General features: G+C 43.3%; 1 protein-coding gene across 2 annotated transcripts in view; it reads right to left on the bottom strand.

The window, feature by feature from the left end:
• Nucleotides 1-24,001, bottom strand: part of CDH4 (cadherin 4) — a 422,865-nt gene that overhangs the window by 20,969 nt on the left and 377,895 nt on the right. For both annotated transcript variants that reach the window (XM_066199202.1, XM_066199203.1), the window contains exons 8-9: nt 20,508-20,645; nt 1,590-1,775 (exon numbers count right to left, since the gene is read on the bottom strand). In XM_066199202.1, coding sequence (XP_066055299.1) covers nt 1,590-1,775; nt 20,508-20,645 — 324 coding nt within the window. The remainder of the gene's footprint in view (nt 1-1,589; nt 1,776-20,507; nt 20,646-24,001) is intronic.

The following is a 24,001-nucleotide window of genomic DNA, read 5'->3' as shown; positions in this document are numbered from 1 at the left end:
ATGTCAGTGGAAGTTAAATTTTTGCACTTTTCTTTGTTGAACGTTTTCTGTTTAAGCAGAAAATATACAAATTTGGATATGTGTGTACTCATACACATATATGCAACCATATATACGTGTCTAAGCTTGAAGAGGTTTCATAATGTTGCACCAGGTAAGGCTGTCAACCATCATCACAGAGCAATAAAAAGTGATAAATAAGAGGACCCTGCTGAAATACCATCTGGCAGGTAGATGATGTATCCCCTGAAGTTTCAGCAGAGCAGCATCTGCAGACATGCACACGTAGCCCCAGGGTCAGGGAACAGGACAGGCTCACACGTTCCTGTCAGTGTGACCTCACTGGCATTTCACTGGTGTCACTTTCCCTAAGACACAAACTGTGCACATTAGGAATGACTGCAACTCGTTTAGCTAATAACAAGGAAACTGGGCTCAACACAGAGCTCTTCCTGAATCATGCTGCTCTTTAAACGTGGTATTTCTACCTATGTTGTTGATTAAAACTTTTTGTAAGGGAAGGCCAGACTTATCAGAAGGTGCTGGCTTTATCCACCCCAGCAGGTATTAATCCTTCCCACGTGCAATGTGTGGTGTGTGCTGCACATCTCAACAGCCAATGTGTGATGTCTTTGGTGTTTTTTTGTAGTGGTTGTAGTAGTTTGTAGTTTTTTGGAGGGAGCATCCACAGTCATCTTGTCTGGGAAGAGCTTCGGTGAATGCAGAAGGGACCCAGTGATGTCCTGGCTGTGTGTAATGACTGCAGAAACACTCACTGGCCTCAAAACTGAAAGAGAAGCGAATGCTCCAATGAAGACGGAGTCATGTTTTTCAGAGGGAAGGAAGGAAACACAATTTGGCACTTGTTGCAGGTATCTCAAGGCTTCCAGCTCTACCAGTACTCGGAGGGAAGAAGAGATGGTGGATATTTCTGACTCTTGGGAGTCTTTAGACAAGATCCTCTGCTGATCCATCCTGGGGGCTGGCTTTGAGTGGAGCTGCCGTGAACTGAGGATCTGCCCCACACTGTGTGTTTGTCACTTAATACCAGGAAAAGGAAAATTTCTCCAACAGTCTTGCTGCCAAACAACTCAGTCAAAGGGAAAATTTCCTTCCCTTCTGTTACCAGAAAATTCAGTCCTCCTGAGGTCTCTCCTACACTCCCTGCTTTCACAAAGGATCACTTGACTGACCCAGGCAGTGAAACACTGCCCTTGATTCAGAGCAAACAGGGGCTTTTCTGGCTCAAGAAGGGCAGGGCTGCCCAGCCCAGACCTGTTCCCTCTTACAGAGCTCAAAGAGCAGAGGAGAAGCAGGAGGTGGAGGTCAAGCTCCAGTGCTGGGAATCCCCTCAGCGTGTGAGGCTTTTTGAAAGCTCACGGTGGGCTGGGCTGAGCTGGGAAACCCAGAACCAATGCCATACACTGGAGATTAGAGCATTCAGAACTCCTACACAGAGAGAGATGGGAAACACCAGATCCAAGCACTCGGATTTCCAGGTAGAGAAGGCACAAAACACCTGCAGGCTCCTGGTGATCCCTGCAGCTGTAGGGGTGACAAACAGGGTGTGCTTTGGCTGCCCCCCTTACCTTGACCACGGTGACCATGCCCTCGTTGGTGACGGGGTCGGTGCGGATGGTGAAGTGTCCCGAGGGGTCCCCGCTGATGATGCGGTAGATGGCATTCCAGTTGGGAGAGTGGGGCTGGTCCCTGTCCATCACTGTCAGGTTTGCCACCACCACCTCCACTCTGTTCTCAGGCACCTCCCCTGAATACTGCAAAGGAAAGACAGGAGGGGGTCATGGTGGGAGCTCTCTGTCCATCCCCACTCCTCCCTCCCCCTCTCCCCTCCATCACCATGCCCACTGGGAAGCCAGTCCCATGATGAGGACCACAGAGTTATTTGCCATGAGCAGCACATCTCTCTCAGTTCTGCTTTTCTTATTTTTTTTCCTCTATTTTCTCAGCTTCACCTTTCAACCCAAAGGAGAACAAACCCACTATAGCACAGCCACTGCACAAGATTCAGCAAATGCTCCAAGGAATCCAACAAAAAGCATTCCTGATATTCTTGCTCAGTTACAGCAACCAGAGAGTTAATTGTCAACAGCAGGGGAAAATGGCAGACTGAAAGGTCTACATTTTTTAGGATGACTATCTCCGTTTATCCCAAGGTATTTTGCCTGACTCAGATTTCAGTGATGGCATTTTATTGCTTCTTCAGTGATTTTACTTCATGTTATTTCTTTCTTGCCCTTGATTTGATTTTGTCTCATTATTTAAAGTGTTTCTTGTGATTTTGCCACAGCCTTTCCTGGTGCTTAATTCTCTCATTTAGCACTGATTTCCATGGAGCATGTCCCGTTCAGGCACATCCTGACACATCAACTGCATTCTTTTCTGCTTTCCAGCCCCTGATTTATCACATGGCTGATCAGGGATCCTGGCCTGTGAATACTTCCACTGTTTGGGGCTCAAAAGCTGCCAGTAAGACTCATTCCCAAATTTTCAACTGTCCTCATGTCTCAGCACTGCCTATTAGCAGCACTTGCAAATCAACACTCTGATTGACATATGGCAAATAAAACACTGGGGAAATGCCGGGAGCGGCTGGCTCGGAGTCTGCAACTGAAATTCTGGCCCCAAACTGCAGGAGCAGAGCACTTCTAAAATCTGGCCTTTGGTGTGCACAAATGCCAGGTTGTGTAAATGATAATAAATCATTCCTTTGTTAGCACAAGAGTTCGTTTCCCCTCCTAACCCATCCCCATCCTTTGGCATCTCTCTGTTACGGATGCTTGTATTTAGTGTATATTATGTCACTGCTGACAGCAAAAATATTCAATCTGCCTTATGCTAATGTAAATTTAAATCTGCCCTTTAGTGGTATCCTGAATGGCATCTTGCCCTCTTTTCTGCTATGCACCTGTCCTAAACAAGTTTTCATTAGTGAATGCAGATGGCATCTCTTTCCAGCCATGCCGAGAGGTGGGGAAGGACAGTGGGAAGCTGCAGGATAATTCTTATTCCACTACATGCTACAGCTCTTCTTTTCTCTTTATTTCCCCTGATTTCACTTGTTCTTCACCCATTCTCTCACCCAATTTGGAGTCTCTGCGGCACACAGCTTAAGCAAGGGAAATATATGGAAATTTATCAAAAGCCTCTTGAAAAATCCATTAGATTATGTCATATGTACACTCTACTATCAACCTTGTCTGAACTGAAGCAGATTAGTTAAACAGGATCATCTCTTCCTAAATCCACACTAGTTATTGCCCATTACATTAAATTAATGTTGTATGGCACGGCGGCAGTGACAAGCTGAGGAGCCCCCCAGACTCTTTTAGGCTGCTCTGCTGACAACAAGGTATCACATTGTAATTCCAAAGGAGTTAAACACTCCGTGAAACCATCTCAAATCTTCAACCCAGGACCACAGATTTCGTCTGTCACTCCTAGGCTTATGCCCTGCAGAACTAAACAGAATTAAGTCATCAAGAACAAACCATCAGCCGTATTTCACCCATTTAAAGAGGGCCAGTCCTGTGTGATCCCTGAACACCCTCAGCAGGTCACAACCCAGGTGCTGCCGAGGAGTTTGGGTTACATAGAAAAGTCCCACACAACAGAATCTACAGCAGCTCCTCTAGCAGCCATCACATCTGTTTTGTACCCACAGTGAATGTTTTACACATTTCAAAACATGAGGTTGTATTAAAAATTCCAAATACAGAAGCACATGCCAACACAAAGCCTTGAGGAAGATCACAGCAGCCTATAAAGCTTTTCCACTGGGGTGAATAGCACAATGCTCAGCACATTCTGGGCAATCCAGGAGTTCATCCACTTGGTGTTGACCTCTGATAGGCACAGTTAGGAAATTATCAGTCCTAAGCAGGAGTGAGAGTGGATATTGCTTACTCTGCTTATAAAGCAAAGTATTATTCTGATGAGAACAGAGCACCTTCACTGGAATCAAAGGAGCCATCCAAAGCTATTCAGGGTAAAAAGCAAATCTTGGAGAGATAAGCCATGAAGAAAAAGAGTAATTTTCATCAGCTGCAGATCAGCAGCTACTGGGAATTCAAACTGGAGTCTGCCTTTCCTCCCTCTCACACTCCCCCACCACCATTATTATAGGTAAATGCTGTAATGTGTATTGTCCACAATTGTCTTTACCTTTAATAAAATTAGGTAATGACATTAAATTACACCTGCTAAAGGAAGGATGGCAGCTCAAAGCAACCCACACTTCTTTAATGTCATTCCCTCCCTACCCTGGAGTAATTCAGGATAATGAACATCTTTCACTATGCAGCTTTTCAGCATTCCCTCTGCTCTAAGTTCTCTTTCATAAGATTACAATTGATTTTCAAATGAAGAGAAGCATATCTATTCAAACAAGGTAAAACAATGGGCAACAAAGGAGCTGCTGGAGTAAACACAAGATTGATAAAGCAGTGCTTGACCTGTACCTGTAGCATTTACTCATATTCCGCTGTATTTCATTTAGCTTCACTTTCAATTGTTGCTTTTGAAGTCCTTAATTTTCAGAAATTTTTTTGAAGACCATTCACAAGGATTTCTATGGCTGATTGTTACTGATTGTTACACTTCCCTTCTCAGATAAGGATTCATTCTGAAACTGCCATGTTCTTAAACCCTTAAATTCTGTGGGCTGTTTTTTTCTTCCCCTCCTATAAGGGCCTGTGCTGGCAAAACTTCTCACACTCCTCTGGAGCTGGCCTCTCTGAAGTCATGCCTTGCTGAAAAGGAAACAATTCATTTTGATTGTTTGGGTTGGTATTAAAATTGGTCAATCCCAGAATTTGTCTTTCGTGTCATTTAGACCTGACAGCATATAAACACGCAGACAAATATCATTCCAGAGGAGAAAGGGACTGATGTGGGGGAGAAATGATGAATTTACACCATGACTTGACTTTGTGCAATAAATCTGGAGTCTGGGCAGTGAAGCCATGCACAGCCGAGTAAAACCAATTAGCTACTGCAGCCATAGCTAGGGAGGTGTGGGATTGAGACAGATGAACACAAAGACAATTATTCAGGCTCCCTTCTAAAGGGAATTCCTTTTTTTCCAATGTTCTTACTGTTTTTTTTCCCTGGCTGGTTTTGCTAAAAAGCTGTGAAGGAAAAGACTTGTTCACATGAATATCTGCAGGAAAGATCCTTCTGTTGTCTCCAAGATTTGCTAATGATGACACAACAACTGTTCCAGGCAGCAGTGGTTTGTGAAGGCTGAACTGCCTGGACAAATAGTGTTTCATGACCTATAGCTATGGATTAACAGAAGCATAAGGGCACCTCAGTCCTCTCATTAGACCCTGAGCCCCTCCCCTGCCAGCCAGGACTGCTGCAAAATGCTGAATCTTCTCTCTAGGTCCCGTAGGCTGAGAGAAACTGAAATGAGAGTGAGTGCATGTGGAGGTGGGGAGTCCCATCCCTCCCCAGTTCCTGCTGCCAGCCTGCCCCATTAGGCTCTGGAGATGAGGTGATGTGCAGCCAGGGAGCCCAGGACTCAGAGGGCTCCACTGGCTGAATAAAACCCACAGCTCCTCATGCTTCAGGGCATCCACTCAACCCCATGCTGGCATCCCAGGCAAGGGTTTACCTTTTCTGCTGAAAACTGCTTGAGAATTAATAAACAACTGTGGTCTGGTTGCAGCAATCTGTGTAAAATGGGGGGGGGGGGGGGGGAAGAAGATGAAAATCTTCTAATAAATCATTAATTGTGATGTGCCTGCCCAACTGCAGCACGGAAACAAGCAAATGCCATCCTAATTGACTGCTTCTTATTCCATCTTTATAGGCCTGCATTTTTTACTGTGGGGGTTGAATAAGCCCAGAGGTGTAAAAAACCTCTAGATTGTACCCTGCATATCTGCCAACTTGATATTTAGATCAATAATGCTCTTTTTCCCCCCTCCTCTACTCCTACTACTGGTAATTTAGCTTTTCTTCCTAGCAGACTAATTGCTGTTTTCTTAAGCCTTACTATCAATTCTGTGACCTTTAATTTCCAATATTGTTTGCTGTAGGGATGGCTGTGCTGGGGCTGCGAGTTATCCCAGCCCCAGCTCTCAGCTGCTCCGACAGTCACACGGGGGCTGCCAGGGTCTCCCTCCACTGTGTGCAAAGGAGACCATGCGCTTGCTCAAATCCCCACAAAACCCCTGTAAAGACAGCCTTATTTTGCAAGTCAGGCTTTGAGATGCTCATTTCTGGTTTTATTAAACTACTCACTCCAGTGAGGTCTTGAGTGACGACCACTGATATCCTCACTCCTTTTTGAGGCTGCTCTGCATTCCACCAGCCAGCAACCCCTCCATAAACCCCTGGGCTGTTGTTTTTCCAGGTTCATGGGCACAAAATCCCCTGCACTGCAGCATCCCTGGTTCAGCTTCACATCCAGGTGGATCTTCTCCACAGTCCATCCATGTCTGCATTCGTACCCAGAGGACACAGTGCTCCCTCACAAAGGAGCTGCCCTGGCTGCAGGCACAGGCAGGAGTCAGCCTTGCCCAGCCCAGCCAAGGAAGCGTACGGTAGTGAGCTCACCGCTTTGAAAAGATGCTTTGGAAGTTTTGTCTTTGGCCTCAGCAGTTAAAGCGCCTCACCGGCCTCAGCAGTTTGTCCTCAGCAGTTAAAGCTCCTGCAAAGGAGCCCTCTCAGCTGTGTGTGCATGGTGTGGTGGAGACAAGGCACCCAGCTGTTCACAGGGAGTTTGTGCAGGAAGCTCAAGTGATGCTCAGAGTGGTCTGCATGTGCTGGTTTCTTTTTCTTTGGGAAGGTTTGAAAACCAACAGCAGCCTTAAAGTTTGGCACTTGTGAAGCCGATCTCAGGCTGGAGCACAACCTCCGTCTGTGTTCCTGCCACTGGTGACAGCCACTGGCTTTACACTTTGTCTTTACTGGTGTCATTTTTTCAAAATCTCAAGTAATAACTCTGGATCAATATACAAATTTTACTCTTTGAATACAAAGACAAAGCTGGAGCACAGGAGAATAAAGCAGTACCCTCTCTTTCAGAAGCAGCGAAAGAAAACCCTCTCACTTCAGACTCCAGTGTGAGGAAGGAACGTGTAGGTTTCACCTTGGTTCAAAGACTCTTTGAGTACTTGCCAGGAGTTCAGAGCACATAATAGTAAAAGGATATAAAAAAGAAAAAAAGTAGTTTGCATATCTAACAAAGAGCACTAATTTTTTTTTCATTATCAGATGTTACATTCCTTTGATAGTGTGAAAAGATGCTGCAGAAATGATGACACAAGACACCATTCTGCTGCAAGATAACCATTTCCAAATAAATATATCTTAAGAAATGAGGTTTGAAGTTTGCATAGGAATTTAGATATTTTATAAAAATGCATTACAACACAAAGGAGCTTTTTACAATGTTCATATGAAAGGTTTAGAAAGAGATTAAAATTATGTCCTTGGAAGGCATATAGCCTTGTCAAGAAAAAAAATTTCTACATTAACCCCGTGTAGGAAAGTTGTACTTTATCTCTATTTCAAAGGCTATAAAGAACCACTTTAATCAACCTACTTGACTTTGGGGACTTGCACATCTCACTGAAACTCATGAAATCTGGCATAGTGTGGTTTCCAGAACACAGAAGCCTTTAATCCGTAAACCGACACTCTTGTACATTCAAATCCTGATACTATCACCTTGTTAGGAACTAAAATTGTGACTTTATCCAAAATGGGATCTCATCTCGTCTAAATGATGTAGCCTTTGCAACAGTGACCTTTAACAATGGTTATACCCAACAATGAAAGATTTTATGTCAGGAGCCAGTGGAAACAATATACATTAAAATTCTGATCTGATAGCACAGCCCTTTATTTTTCAGTTTTAGACAAGGATCCTTTAAACATTTCATTTGCTCTCTTGTCTAACTTACCTTTTGTTTCTTGCCCATGGAACGAACAGCAAGAAAAGCTGGCTGATACTTTTCTGCAGACTATTTGATTGTCAGGTGTAATTAGTAATGCTCTCTTTAAAATAGAGACATAGATTTTTAAAACAGCTGGCACTGCCTACAAAGCCTCATTCTTAAAAAAAACCCCACCCTTATATACATACATTTATGTAACAGAATAATTTTGCACAGATACATCATGGCTTTACAGTGCTTGACAGCCCTATGCTTCCCTTCAGCTGCAGAACCAAAGGCTGAAGTGACTTGCCTGTCTCCCCAGGCAGCTGCAGAACTGGGCTGGAGCCGTGCCCTGCACTGGGGCAGAATCCTGAGAACATCATTAATTCATGTGTTACTTGATAAATCCATTAGGTCAGCCTGGATTAGCCTATCGATCTCCCCAGTGCATTGTCACAGAGCCCTGTGATCCTGGCTGGGCTGCCAGCATGGAAAAGCCCTGGGAAGGCTGGCAGGGAACTGGGATGAGCTGAATCCCAGCACGGCTCTTCCCAGGCTCTGAGCTCCTCTGGGGAGCCCACACAGGTTTGCCTGGGCTGGGGAGAAGCAGGCCAAAAGCAGCTTGTTCTGCTTCCCAGCTGGGAAGCTCCATGACCTCAAATCAAACAGGGTTTGGATGCCCTGACCTCAAATTGCCAAAGCAGTGCCCCCTGCATGCCCCACCATGGCAAGGGGAGGGGGGCTTTCCAATGTACTTTTACTCTAAAATAACCAGCTCCCTAAAAAGAGGATGCAATCAATTCATTTGTTGGCACATCAGGCCTCGCTTTTCCTTCTCAAACTCGTTTTTCCTTTGCAAACTGCAAAGCAGCAAATAACCACGCTGCTTTGAACAACACTCTGAAAACATGATTTTCCTGATTTGCATGTAAACCAGAGCAGCAAAAACTGAGTGAGAGAGCTCAGCTTCTAAGTGAGCAAAACGTACTCCACAGGTCTGGCTCTTTATCTCTTGGTGGAATGTGTCTAGTAGGGGATGTTTCAATTCAGGCACCTGTAATAAAGTTTCATAAAGAAGGGCCTTAGTTGATAAGTCTGGTTTAGGATTTTCTTATTAACTGCCCATTCCCCATAATGAGTTTTTAATTTAATTTTTTCACATTTTAAGGCGCATGAAAGCTGCTCATGTGCCTCTGGGATCTCAGGATGGGTATTTGGGAAAGGAAGAATTATGAGAGTACTGAAACTGATTTTTTACATAGGCTATAATCCTGGTATTGAGATTTTTAACAAGTTTCCTGTGCAGCACAGCTCAGCCCATCTGCACACTGACTCCTGCTCAAACCCCCTCTGCACGGCAATTGAAATCTCTGTTAGTTCCAGATTAGTCTCAGAATCAGCACACAGGGGGGTTTTGGGGTTTTTTAATGAGTAGTTTGGAACTCTGCCATCAGGCACTGGAAGACCCTCTGGGCCATAAAAAGGGTTCCTGACTGGACAGAACAGACTTGTAGGCAAGCAGGTGTTTTACTCTAAAAGTGTGGTTTATTCTGGTTTAAAGACATGATCCTCTGCACTGGTGCCACAATGGCTGGGTTTTTTTTATGTCCTTACTGATGCTTAAAATATAATGGCAGTGTCTGCCAGTGGAGTGAGAACTTGGACTCACAGGAGACTTTTGCCAGGCTTTCTACAGGAAAGAATGGAATCCCTAAAATCTCAGAATTATGGAATGGTTCATATTCAAAGGGACCTGTGAAGGACACCTGGTCTAACTCCCTGCCACCTTCACCTAGGTGAGAATCTGGCACTCTAGAGAAATGCCTGCCTGTTTACAGTAACCCAGAGCACAGAAAAGACTACATTAAACACTGTGTAATTAATCAGCCTTGCCATGAAAAAGAGGCTTCTTGCTGAAATTTTATTTACAACACTTCCTGTGGAATGGAGCAGAGAAATGCAGTGAGAAACACAGGATATTGGGTCAAGAAAAGGTGGAGTCATCCTATGAATTCTGGAAAGAAAAGAGTATTATTTCTCCTTTTTAATTTTTTAGCAATTAAAACCTGTTATTGCACTATGCTGAGCAGTATGAAAAACTCTGCCAAGCTCAAAAAAACTTTGTGAAACCTTTCAACCATTCTCTGATTTTAACTGGCTGTTCTCTGTGTTGTGACCCTTCCTTCTACAACTGGGAAGCTTTAAGACATCCTGGACAGTTAGAAAGATTTGATAAGAGAAAACTCACCGCACTCCTAAATCCTTTGCTAAATCTCCCCCTTTTTTCCCCCCATAGCATGTCACTAAAGATTTCATAAGTGAAATGTACTTAATGAAATTCCAGATATATATCCTCTTAAAATGACGGCCCTCGGAAAGCAACTGTTTTTAAAGCAACAGAATATTGAAGAATTAAAAACCTGCCGACCCAAGGAGGGGATTTATTTCAGCACCTTCCAATAATGGAGTTACAGAATGTATTTAAATTTCTCAGCCTCACACCAGTGCCTGAGATGCTGTGGGCTTTTAAGATAATGAAATGATCCAGCACAAATGGGTGTTTGCCTGGGACATCAGGCAGACAGGGACATGCCAGGGCTGGGTGGACATCCAGCCTAATCACGATGGTGCTGGGTGTCTACATCCAGACAACCGAATGAGCCTCTCCAAGGCCAGGTCTGGGTTAAGGAGGAGAATCAGGATATTTTGTATATAACCAAAAGCAGAAAGAGGCACCAAATCTACAAGAAACCATTCAAATTCGAGGGAAATGCCACAGATGGAAAAAGGTCAGACAAGAAACATGTGATATAGGAGCATCAGTGATTTCTCCTTGAAATTTCAGCCTGACTGACACACCAGAGATGATGGGAACAGCATCTGATCCAGACATGGATCTGGTGGCAGAGGCCAGGGCGATTTCCCTGGCAGCACAGCACACAGTAACAAGGGCATTTTTCTCTGACTTTTCCTTTGACTCCAGAGATGCTGTAAGTGACACGTGTCCCTGACACACCTCACTGCACACAGGTAGCTCACACCTGCCTGGAACTTCTGGGCAATTCCATGGCAAGCACAGGGTGGGGATGTGCTCTGTGGCTTCTCCCTCTAGATCCTGCACAGGCTGAACAGGGGAGGAGAGGGAGGAGAGAAATCCCTGCTAAATGAGACATTGAGCCAGGAGACAGCTGTGCCAGACGCTGCAAAGGAGAGGAAAAATGGGGGACAGTGAGCGATGGCTGATGGGCACTGTCGTGGGCTGGGGGTTGTCCCTGCTTTGATAATATTATACAGTATTTAATATTAATTAAACATTAAAATTATTAATATAATTATATGATAACATTGATTATATTATAACATTGATTGTAATACGAACCCAGCTGCACAAACCTGCAAAACCAGCAGGTTAGAAAGCCAAATGTCCAATCAGTTGATGTGTCACATGCATGCATCGTTACGTGTCCCCACGAGGATGGAGGTGCCACTCACTCTACGAGTGACAGCTGCTGGAAGCTCTGCAGAAGCAGGAGAGCCTCGTGCTGCATGTTGTTCCAAGTGGAACATATGCAGGAAGCACATGGAACCTGCGCTGCTCCTCCTGGCTCTGCCTCCCATGTGCTGCTGCAGCTCCAGCTGACTGAGATGACATTCACCAGCACGGAGAGGAGGTTGTATTACTCCTGATTTTACACCAAGTACTACATGCGTCCAATCTGAGAGAGACCAATAGAGTATATTTTTATAACCCCTCCCACACTTCTTTTTTTCATGACAGAAAATTGAAATTTGTAATGAAACTATCTTTTTTTTTTTTTTTTTTTTTTTTTTTTTTTTTTTAATCACTGGTCTTTGGCAATTTTAAACTCTGAGGTCTGAAAAATTCATTACCCCTAACTTCCATCAAGGGTGTTCCTGAAACCAAAATTACTTAATCAACTCAATTTAGCTTCTTGTGTAGACCTAATTCAGAAAAACTTTATCTTCTTGAATTGTTATTGCAATTAATTTTCCCCCCCACTTTTTTTTTCTGCAGCAGACGACATTTCAGTAATTAGATATTCTATAAAAATGAGTTATTCATTCAGAATAGCTTCACTTTTATATTTGATTAATCATATTACCACTGAGGTCTGGGTTTTGTCTCCAAGGAAAGTTTAATGACCTCATTTTAATCCTTCTTTTAACCACCAGGCAGGTATCAATGAGGAGAAATAAAATTATCTTCTTTTTTCTTTTTCTCTGCTTTATTTCACAATCTCGAGATTACATTTGATGCTTTTTCTGTGTGACTGACCCATTTACAAGGAAGAATCTAGCTGATTCCAATCAGGTTCAGGGCAGAATCAGGCTAAACAGAGCCTTGAACTGTGCCTCAATAACTAATGCTCAGTGTAATGGAGAGGAACCAGAACTGCTTTACCATGTGGCAGCCAGTTTAAAGCTCTGTACATGATTAATTTGGTGATAATTTGAAAATGAATGTACTGAAAGGAAATAAACAAAACAAAAGGCGCTGTAAATTTAGGTTTTGATTAATGGGGTCTATTAGGAAGAGACTTTTATCAAGGAGATGGCTTTTCTTTTTTTTTTTAAATCAATGCATATATACCCACACAATGTAATGGAATAATTCATATAATCCACAATTTATCTGTGAGTAGAGACTTGGATATGATTGATGACTGTTTGCCTGGCATCAGCATCTGTCTATGCTTTGGATCCAGCTAGATGCACATCTATATTTGGTATTTATACATATACATCTCTGTATCTCTATCTGTTTTGCAGTCTCAAAGGTATTTCATCCTTTCTGTCATGTGTTACACTGGTGTAAAGGCTTAACAGACATCACAGAAGAGGCTGATGCTTTTTTCATTGAGACGTGAGGAATTATTGTTTTCTCATAAAGTGAGAAACGTCTTTCATTTTAGATGAAAGAGGTGATAAAATAAAGAACAAAAGTTGAACATCCACAAGAGACTACAAAGTGTGTCTTGTGTTCCCTCCAGGCACTGGGAAAGCCACAGTGCTCCCAGGGAATCTGCACTTGGGGCTGGGGATCACCCTCATTCTCTCACAGAATGGAACTGTGTGGGCATCACACTTCCTCAGCTCCACCGGACAGGCTTTGCATTGAGGTAGGGATCCATCTCCAAAGCTCAGTTTGACCCCAAAGGAAGATCAAAATGTAATTTCCTAATCATGGTTAACCTGTGTGTCTACAGCTGCAAAGCCCTGGAATTATTGTGGAGAGTTCAGCACAAGGCTGAAACAGGGCAGGAATAATGAATATTGTTTCTCCTTGTGCTGTTTGTTACTACTACTTCCCAACACAACATCCTTAATCTAATTCATTGTTCACGGCAAAGGTTGTCACCAGGACATGCACGAGAGGCAGAAAGCCCATTTCAATTTACAAGCACTGGGGTCTTATTTAGGAAAACTAGGCTGATTTGTGGTTTTTAAGACCTCACTGACTATATATTTAATGGAAATGCACACAGAATTAGGTAGATGCTCATATACCCAAATGCTACTGGGCATATTCGATTCACTTGAATATAATAATTTATTTCAGTTAGAGGCTGACAGCTCTATAACAGCCCAGGCTTTGCTGGGTAGTTTGGCTGAGCCTCGTTTTGACTGGAAAACTGCAAGTGAACACAGTCATCTGGGAATTTCCATGAAAGCATAATTGATTTTTAACAATAAAGCCTGTCTGCAGGACTGTACAGAACTCCTGGGTTTGTCTTCAGCTGTAAAACAACACAGTCCTGTACATTCCCTGACCACAGCACCTGGTCCTTCCCCAGCCAGCTCTGACCTGTGCAATCTACTTGAACTCTGCCTCGAGTGACAACTGCCTCTAAATTATGCCACAGGCGTAGTTTTGATGATTTAAAAAGGCTGTATGATCCGGGCTAATCTACATTCAAATGTCACCGCAGACTTTCTGAATGGCACAGGTGTAGTGACAGGGGCAGTGAGATCTGAATGGACAGCTACATCTGCAGCTTTAGTCTGTACACTGGCAAATCATGTACACTGCTCAAGATTTGAGCCCTTGATCTCTTCCAGGGTCTAGGAACAGGGAGGAGGCAGATGGACACATGCCAAGGTCCTGGGAGATAGTAAGCTACCCACTTCCACTAGTTTTTCCTTGGATCAGCCTGTAAGATCTCTTTTTAGGGAGCCCTGGAAGGCATCCTGGTCCAATTTTCTGTCTGCAGGAAATCCCAGTGACATCCCACTCCTGCTGGGTTCTCCCTCCACAGTGTAAGATTAATTTGTAAAACATGAGCATGCATGTAAAAGGGATTTCTCATAACACTCCCATGTTCTGAATGCTTCTGGGTACATCTGCCTATAAATGTGTTTAGGAAACCCCAAGGCAGCCTGACACGGATGCTGATTTTGGTTTCCTACGACCATTAAATATCATTTCTCCAAAGCAGACCTATTTGCATCTTTGCATCCCAGTCACTTGGAAGGCACAATCTCTCAGCCTGAAGGAAGAGCTGAGGGTTTTCCCTACTACTTTGCTATTTTGAAGCTCACCGTTAAAAATGGAGCTCAGCAGGATCTGACTGAGGGGGCTAGAGCCCAGGCAAAGCACTCACCTCACTTGCACAAAAAAAGTCACATTTTTACAGTTCACATCAGCTATTTCTGTGCAGTGCTGCTCCTGCACAGGTTGATGCAGAGCTATATTCTCTCCTCAAACAAACAATGGACGTGAGAACAAACGCATTCAGAACAGGGAATACAATTTTAGGTTATGCTTGTTTGCTTTTTTCCACAATTTTGGCAAGTTCACAGAGCAGGAGGCTAAGTGAGAGCTACAGCATGGCTGTGAAAAAGGAAATACTAATGCCTTTGTTCAAGGCACTGAAACTGGATTACTATATCCAAATTGGGTCAGAAGAATGAAAACTGAGCAGAGCGTGGAGCACAGCAGGGTTAGCAAGATAACCAGGGAAGGGAAGCTGTAAAGCAGAAGGGGTTGAAGATCTTGGCTTGTTTTGCTCCACGGAATGATGTACGCTAGTAAATCACAGGGGAGAGAAAATGGGAAGGAAACACCAGAATGGGAGAAGGAAGAACTATTCCTGGTAAAGGACAATGCCAGCAGGGCAGCGATGCCCTGGGAACACCTTCACTCTCAAATTCCAAAGAATGGGCTCATTAACGCCTCCCACAGTACTCGAGGAACCAGAGCACCTGCACAGACGAAGGCCAGACATTTCTGGCGGTGTGGTGCCAAAACCAAGAAGCCCTTTTAACTTGGGTCTCTCTCCATGTTCTTTGGTGCAGGAAGCACCGAGCTCTTCTCTGCAGATTCCAGCACTGCCTGATCCAGCCCAGCACGAGCCAGCTTAACTCAGCCTCACTGCAGCAGTCAGGGGTGAGCCTGGTCTGACAATATTCATTAAATAGGCCAGCTAAAAACTGGCAAGAACTGCTTTTCCCAACGTGCTTGCAACAAGGACTTGCTCCTTCACTGATTAGCCAAGTCCATGTTGTGACCAGATTTACCTTAAACAGAAACACGTCCCTCCTGCTCCAACACAGCCTCTCTGAGTTCAGGTTACTCCACACCAGCAACTCTGCTTTGACTTCAGCCAGTCATTCCCAGGCCAGCAAATGCCAGCACTGCCCTGTGAGCTGGGAAGCACCCACCCATCCCCAACAGTCCAGTCCTAAAACTTTGGGGCTGTTCCTAACTGGTGTCAGTGTCAGGATTAGCCAGCAAGGCAGAAAAGGGGATGCTGTCCTAGAGCTGCCTCTTTAAAACAGACTCCACCAGATTCAGCTTTGGAAGAGGAGATTCTCAAAGCAGTGCCAAAGGGCAAATTTTAAAGTAGCTTTAAATAAGACCTCCTAAGGCTCAGGAGCTTAAAGAACTTGAATAGCTCAGTTTCTTTTTTCCCCTTTCTTCCTGTACCCCCTCCAAATTTTTTGAGAGGTTGATTGCCAGGCAGGTTTTCCCAAGAATCCACAAGCTCAAGTAATCATGAGCACTTTAGCCCTGTGAAATAATATTTTCCTTACATGGGCTACTATAAAAACAAGTTCTGCACAGTAGGCAAATTTAAAATAACTTTTAATTAACATTTCAGACACAGAAGTCTGATCATGCAAATTCATCTGCGTCTCCTCTCTGTGCCTGATTGTTCCTGATTGAATGTGATAAAAATAGACTTTGTATGAGTCAAGTGTAGGCATGGATTTCTTTCACTTCTCCTCCCCTCTGATTATGCATTTTCTTAGATAAAGTGGAAATCCTTGGATGGCTATTAACAGTATCATGGGTCAGAGTGGAAAGGGCATCCTGCCTGAGAGGAGTTAAAGATTTCACTGGAATTAAAGGTGTTCCTCCTGTGAGCAAGAAAGATGCTTCAATCTTACATAAAACCTCACCTGAGACTATCCAGCATTGTTCTGTCTCAGCTGACTTTTAATCTCTGAGATACCAACTAATTTCACTGTATCTGAGGTAAGCCTCTGGCCAGAGGCTACAGATCCATCAGATCCATATTAATATGGAAAAAACACAACTCAGTGGCACAAACGAGATAAATATTTGAAGGGAGACTGGGGAATTTCCCCATAATTAAGACACGTCAGAGGACATGACCCTGTTACAACTAACAAGGACTCTGGATAATGGAGGGCACAGTGACACCTTTATCTTACAACAGCAAGAGAGCCAGCTTTCCAGAAAAAATCCTTATGAAGCCTTTGTAACACAGTCCAGTTAAAATGTCAATATTTTACAACAGCTGGTGACTTGGCAGGTGTAAAAACCCATCAAAAATTCCACAGAAAGGAGTGAGTCACAGAAAACTTGGGCATTGGGGATTAAAATACCTTTTCCTATGACATCTGACCCAGAGCCTGTGGATTTGCGCTGTTTGGGCACATTGAGAAGTCAGTGCTACCTCTCCTCTTTAGCAGAGGGAAGAGATGCCTCCCTTCATTTATTTTTGCAAGCAACAATGTCACATGAAGAACACTGTGGACAGGTTGAAGTCCCTTAAATAGCCAGAAGAGAATTCCTTGGGTCACAGTCCTGCTTTGAACAATTAAAAAATGCCCCCAACAGCTGCCTGTGATGTTTGCAGTGTTTCAAGGGATGCTCCACTCTTGTGGTGTCTCTCAGGAGACACTTCCCCACTGTTGGCTGCTCTCTGATGCTTCTCAGCGCAGGCACAGGTAGCACTGCAGATCAGGGAAACATTCACCATCACAAAAAAGAGCTGGAAAGGCTCAGAGGAGGCACCAGGTCCTCGCTGTGCCTGGTGCCTTGCAGCTCAATGCAGGTAGTGCTCATGACTGTCAGGACTGGCCACGCTGATGGAGACTGGCCTTAGGGTTAACAGCAGACTTGAGCTCCAAATTGTTTCATCCAGAGACTCTGATCTCCTTCCTCCCATATAATTTCAGAACCCTTTGTTTGAGAAGGTGAGGCTCCTCTTTCCCCTGCCTTTCAGGTGGTGGACCAAAGGGTGTGAAACCCACTGATATCAATTTTCATGGAAGCACCCAGGCATTTCGGAGTTTTACTGAGGTATCTTCATTTTGTACCTTTAAGGATCTTCTCTGTTAATTTCATTGCTCTTTCACCACTTCTCATCCAGCACTACACTTTGATGCCAGCCCATCTGGTATTTTGGATGTCCATTCAGCAACACACCTCTGCTGGATGTGCCATTTTGGCATTCCTGTGCCTGTGTCAGAAATTCCACGCAGTCCATGCACGCAGCCTCTTCCTCCATGCACTGTGCTTGGCCACGGACGTGCCCTGACTCTCCTGACCATCACAGTGGATGCTTTCCTCTCTCCCATCCCGTTGTTAAATTTTACACAGCAACATTAATTCCTGCTGCTGAATACATGAGCTGTGACACCAGCGTGGTGCAGCGTCCTCCTGAGCTACATTCCCATCCAGAAACGATTAAGTCTAAAACCACCCTGGCTGAATGACAGGTAATTTAAGAGCCCTATAGGGTGGGCCTTTGTATCTGTCAGGGATGAATACAGCCCCTGAGTTTCTGTCTCATCTGGCAGCTTGCCAAGAGCAAGCCACAGTTTCAGTTATTCAGCCGATTTTTGTTTTTACAGCAGCATCTCGATACAACTATTTAAAATAAAAATGTACAATATCTCTCCAAACAGTCCGCAGACTTAAAAGAGACCATGGGCTTTCTCACTCTCCGAGGAGCTACAGATTTCCTGGAAAGTGATTTTTGTGCTACTTTTTTAGAGGTGTTAAAATGCAGATCAGACTATTTGAGGACAGCGAGGAGATTCAACTCAGGCTTAAAGAAACTCATCAGCCTGATGCTGTTCCCTCTGCCAGTAAGGGAAAAACCATATTATACTTTCATACTCACATGAAATTCAGCCTGGCTATACCCAGGAGTATATCAAAGATATTTGTTTCCACAGAATCAGAAAGTATTATTGTAAAACACCCTGGGTTTTAAGCTCTTTATAGAGAAGTCCCATGTGCCACTGTGGAAAGCCCTTTGGCCCTTGCAAAACTCTTTCTTCGGTGATTGAAATTAGAGAAATAATGGTACACATCAACTCTGCTTAGAGGAAGAGTAGCATTTTCTAATCCATTTAACACAATTCTGTGGGTAATTCTCTTGATGGCTTTTATTCCTTCCACGTTTAACACACATTGAGACATTAAATACTCAGAATTCACCTGAAAGAAAATTTCCATTATCCAACCTTCCATCAGCTTGGAGAAGTGCTTTGGAAAGCCATTAAAACACACCACATCTGGAGGGGATGCTGCCCTGCAGAAGGCACCAATGTGCTCCTGCGAGTCACCCCGACCCAGCTCACCCTGCTCCCGAAAACCTCACCTCCCAACTTGTCCTGGAGACAACGACCCCACAACCCGGGTCATGTGAACAACCTGTGCTGAAGTGACACGGCCACTAGATGTCATTCCTTTTTCACTCAAATGGAGGGCAGAGAAGTATTTCCCTGGCAGAATAAAGTCCCACACACGCACCAGGGAGCTGTAGCAGTGCTTTAGTGCAAGGTCCAGTGGCGCCACAGACACAAACCTCCTTCCAGAGAGAATAATTCTGTCCTGGCAGGAGAAAGGACCACACAGCTCAAAACTTGTGCTGTATTTTAATGGATCTTCATAATTGTACCATAATGAAGGGGATCTTTAACCACAACTTTACATCAGAAAGGACTGGAATATCCATGGTGGACACGAAGCACACGTGTTAACATCCACTGGAGCAGCAGCACGGCCTGGGGATTGACGCCCAGACCTGAGAACGCGTTGGGTTCAGCCCATTTTGCTGTGACTCAGGAAGAATTTAGTGCCTTTCTTCTTGGAATCTAGGTCCACGCCACCTTGTGAGAACATGCTGTTTGGGAGCTGAGCATGTCACAGCTCCAAGCCCAGCCCCAGATGGAGACGGGAAGGAAGGACCCAGACTCCAGAACTGACATGAATCCATTTGGGTCCACAGGGGCATAAACTGGGCTCTGCATGACTTCCTTGAGTTCTGTGACATATCTGCAGTTTGTAAGAGTATAACCAAGGGGAAACTTTGGTCCTAGGCTAATAAATATTTAGAGACCCTTTAGGATGGAATGAAAATTCAGATTAATATAAATAATAAAAACATTCCTCCAAGGATGTTCAGTGACTTCAGCACAAGGAAGTTAGACCTTCTGTATTTGTAAAGATTTGATGTCCGTTTAAGATACATCACTTACTGCTCCTTGTTGACCCTCATATGAATACACACAGGGGGTACACAAGCATTTCTCATTTATTAGCATATAGACCTCTGCACTGCTCTGTGATTTCTGAATTTACTATGCACATTTCAGATGTTCTACACCTATGGATTATGAAGGCTGGAATGAACCAGACCACATCATTTCACCCTCCAATTCTCCATTTTTACCTTAACCAGCTCTAAAAATTTGTCATTTACAATCTCTGTTTTTTTCCCCTTGCCCTCCAGGAATACCTTGGAACACATGAGAACAGAACAGAAGATGACTGTGCTAATAAAACATAAGGAAAATCTTTAACTGATTAAAACCAGATGTACTGAAGAATGTCTACATGTTTACTGCCAGCCCACACAAATAATCTGTTAGACCTATCAGTGAAATACAAATTTTACCAGCTACCTGTTACCATTTGCAGTACTTACAGCCCTCTTGAAATCATAGCCAAGCCATAAAACCCAGATATCTCTCACTGCTCAGGGCTTCACTCGTAAGTATTAATAACTCTGAAATGTCTACAGGCAATTGCTGTGAAACAACTGTATCCTCTTTGGTGCAATCAGACATGGGCTGTTTGCCACGTTATTCCAGCTCCTTCAGTGCCTTGGCCAAATCAGTCACCAAATAAGTTGTGCTGGTTCATGAATCAGTCGTTTCCCTTTTCCCTTTTTCTCCCCTGAAAGTATTCCACAGCTATCCATCAAAGTTCCTCCTATCTGCCCAAACAGCTTGGAGAGACAGCAGATATCAACATCCATGAATTAAAACCACTCTGTCCATGCATCACCCTGCTGATGTGTGGATACTCACAGTGCTGGTGGTGAATTCAGGGGGGTTGTCATTCACATCTGTCACTGTAATGATCGCTGTGGCCGTGTTTGAGAGACCATAGTTAAGATTTCCTTCCATATCTGTGGCTTGAACAATGACTATGTACTGCTGAACTTTCTGGAAAAAAAAAAAAAAGGAAAAGATGAGAGAGAAAAAACACACCTTGAAAAATGCCTTGGTTTATTTTCCATACACAAATGTGATCTTTAAGCAGACTAAGAAGTTAATTGGATTAAAAACATTAGTTAAAAAAAATCAATTTTTCTGCAACGTTTCTGAAGTGATTTTTGCATAGATTGGTGGACATCACCTGTCTCATGGGAAAATAAAAGTCTTATGGGCAAAATTCCCTGGTTGAAGCTGACATTATTATTAACTTTAAAGTATTTTCTGCAACATTAGCTTCTGTCTTCTGAAAACCAGTAAAAGTTTTGTTCATGTGTTTTCACTGAAAACATTGCTAAGAACATTATACCACCAAAATTGACATCAACATTGCCTGGCGGCCCTCCAGCTCGTTCTGCTCACACAGTTTGATGCCCAAAAAGCATTAAAATGCTCTTCGTGTTTCAATCCTGAACACAGTCCTGGTAAATAAGGTGAATTTAAGTCCACTATGGAAGAAAAAAATAATTCAGTGCAATAAACAGCAGTTCAGCAGAACTAATTTAAATTCCTGAGCACCCCCTACGACACAGCTCTCAAAGGAAAAAGACCTCACAGAGCCAGCCATAAAAATCACACAGTGAAGTTCTAAAGGATGCTGTAAGTCAACACAACTGGAAAATAAACCTGAATAAAATAGGAGAGGTCATCTGATGTTGCACGTGTACAGATCTTCCTGGGATCTCTTCAGGAATATCTGCCGGCACCACGAGAAGTCTCCTGATCTTTACTACTGGTCTCAACAATAAATTTCCATTTAGAGCTGCAGAATTTACTATTTAAGGATTTTACTATAAGAATTCAGCTTACGTGTCGTGCTCACAGAGCACTTCACAGGCAGACAGGAAAGCAAAGCTCCTCTCCTGAAAAGTGGGCAAAGGGATGCACGAGAACCAGGGACGGATCCAGCCAAAAGCTCAACACAACCCTGCTCCTCAAGACTGCAGGCGGCACATCACAGAGCCCCAGAGGTGTGTAAAACAAGTGGAGGCAGAATTTTATGCAGGAAAAGCTTTTTTGTGAAGTCAGGTGTAGGGACTTTGATACAAGGAAAGACCAACTACCCCCAGAACACAGCTCAGGTACCCAGGGCTGCTCCTTCGAGGTGCCAATGCTACAAGTGTGTGTAAAATGTCAAATGTCCTCTGAAGTTTCAAAGGGCAAGAATTAGGTCAATTAGATCTCTTTATTCCCATATAAACATCCTTGATGTGCTGTAATTGGCTCAGTTCTTTAATTCTTCTGAGTTGCCAGAATAAGAGAGCTGCATTTTAGCTTTATCTTGATTCCAGGGCTTTTAATTGACCTGCTAAATTGACAAGACATCACACTTAGGGATCCATCAGCACCTTGCAACTGGAATATATTATGGAAATGCACTTTCATTATCTCTTCCTGTCTTGTATAATAAAACATGAGGGAGAAACTATTGTTAGCCCTTGTTTTGCCTCATGCAAGAAGGTCTGTTCCCTGCTCCATTTGTAAAGCACTGCACAGGGCTGAAATGTCCTTATTAGTGAATGCAATTTCTATTTCATATTTTTCTTCTTCTATTTCAGCTTTTTCTTCCTTATTCTCTGTTATAGACAACCTGGGAGGCTGATGAAAGTATTTGCTAACAGGCCAAATACTTTGGTTTAAATAACAGAAGCTTTAAATCATAGAAGCGGAGGATACTTAAAAAAGTAGCAGCAATCAGATTTCACATAAATGAGAAGAATACGTCTGTGTGTATGTACTCACCAGACCCCAGGTTTACAACAGAGTTGTTTTATTTAACAAAGCACCATTCACTTAGCTGTGCAGTGTTGATAAAAAAATCTCACACAAATTCAGAACACTAAATTAAAGAAGTTTAAAAGAAAGATGTCGATTAGACCACATGTCACATGACACACACACACAAAAAAAGAAACAAAAAACCCTTAAAAAAAAACAAAACCCAAAAGAAAAAAAAATAAGAGAGAGAAAGAAGGAAAATGGCCAGAATTTATTAAAATGTGCAAGTGTACCAGCCACAAAGAGCTGGTGTAGAAGTGTAGAAGGACGGAAAGAAGAGAAAGATGGCAAAGGAACACAGCACTTGTGCAGCAAGCACAGGCACTCCAAGGCTGGTGATGAAATGTGGGGAATTACGGCAGATCTCAAAGGGATGGAGCCATCAGGCAGGATCGCAATGGGAATGCACATGTTGGAGACAGGTGCTGTATCTCAGGATAGCAGAGGCAGCTGCAGTAATTGCGAACACAACAGAAGTGAGGAAGAGTCCTAGACGCTTCCCCAAAGTTGTACTGATTTCCGTCAGCTGAACACAAAACTGTTGTGTTTAGAGCAAAATTGGATTCCGAAATGGAGAAGGGTGTGGGAAGTTGTATAGAACCCAGATGTATGAAATCATAGCAGTATCTAGGTTAGAAAAGACCTTTAAGATCAAGGCCAGCCATAAAACCAACATGGCCAAGTCTACCAACTGGAAATAGTCTGAGATCTGATCTGCCAAACCTTCAGGCACATGGTTGCCATCCACATCCAGCTCCATCTGAAGGGCTCCATCTCTGTGGGCATACAAGAGTGCTCCTTTCAAGTGCCTAGTTTTAGTTTATAACTAATTCAATCTCCAGTGAGATTGGCCCCAGCAGAAAACAAATTACTGATTTTTTTGTTTTTCTCTAGCTAATCTTTTTGCTTTTGTGCATTAAGCTGATTTTATTGAACTATTCAATCAATTGCAATTTCAGCATGTCCTTCTAATTTGTCACATCGTCTCCAGGGGCATCTCAGTTTGTTGTCCTAATAGTATTATTATTGTTACGACTATTAAAAAAGAAAAAAAAAAAGGCAGCCTCATGCCCCCAAGCACGAGAGACATTTTCTCGATGGCATTTTGATCATACAGAATAATTCTCCTATTCTCTTTTTTTTTTTTTTTGCAAAAAATGACATTTTAAATAGCACAGGGCAGAAACTGCAGCATAGAGGTAAACCAAAATGGTCCTAACATTTACTGTATGTATGCTCTGGTGGTAATGCTGTGGAGCTCAGGAAATGAGCCTGTGGCCCAAGGGGGTCTAGACTAAAAACCCAGCCCCAATGAAGCCTGGGGGAGGTGCCATGGCAAGTGTTTCTAATAAATCTAACAGATCTTCATGCTACAGCAAAGCAAATACGCTGTTTCTACTCCAGCCAAGGAAAAAAAAAAAAACCCTCATCTTGATAAGTGCAGAGCTTTTAGTCTGACCTAAAAACCAAAGAAGGACTTTTGAAGGAAAAAATTATGAAGGAAGGAATAATTAAAGGAACTGTGGCAG

This window comes from Chamaea fasciata, unplaced genomic scaffold, assembly GCF_029207755.1.
Source record: "Chamaea fasciata isolate MVZ Bird 193981 ecotype frontalis unplaced genomic scaffold, bChaFas1.0.hap1 SCAF_17, whole genome shotgun sequence".
NCBI classification, from domain to species: domain Eukaryota; kingdom Metazoa; phylum Chordata; class Aves; order Passeriformes; family Sylviidae; genus Chamaea; species Chamaea fasciata.
The sequence above is the reverse complement of the archived record's forward strand: the minus strand, read 5'-3'. Positions and strand labels throughout refer to the sequence as shown.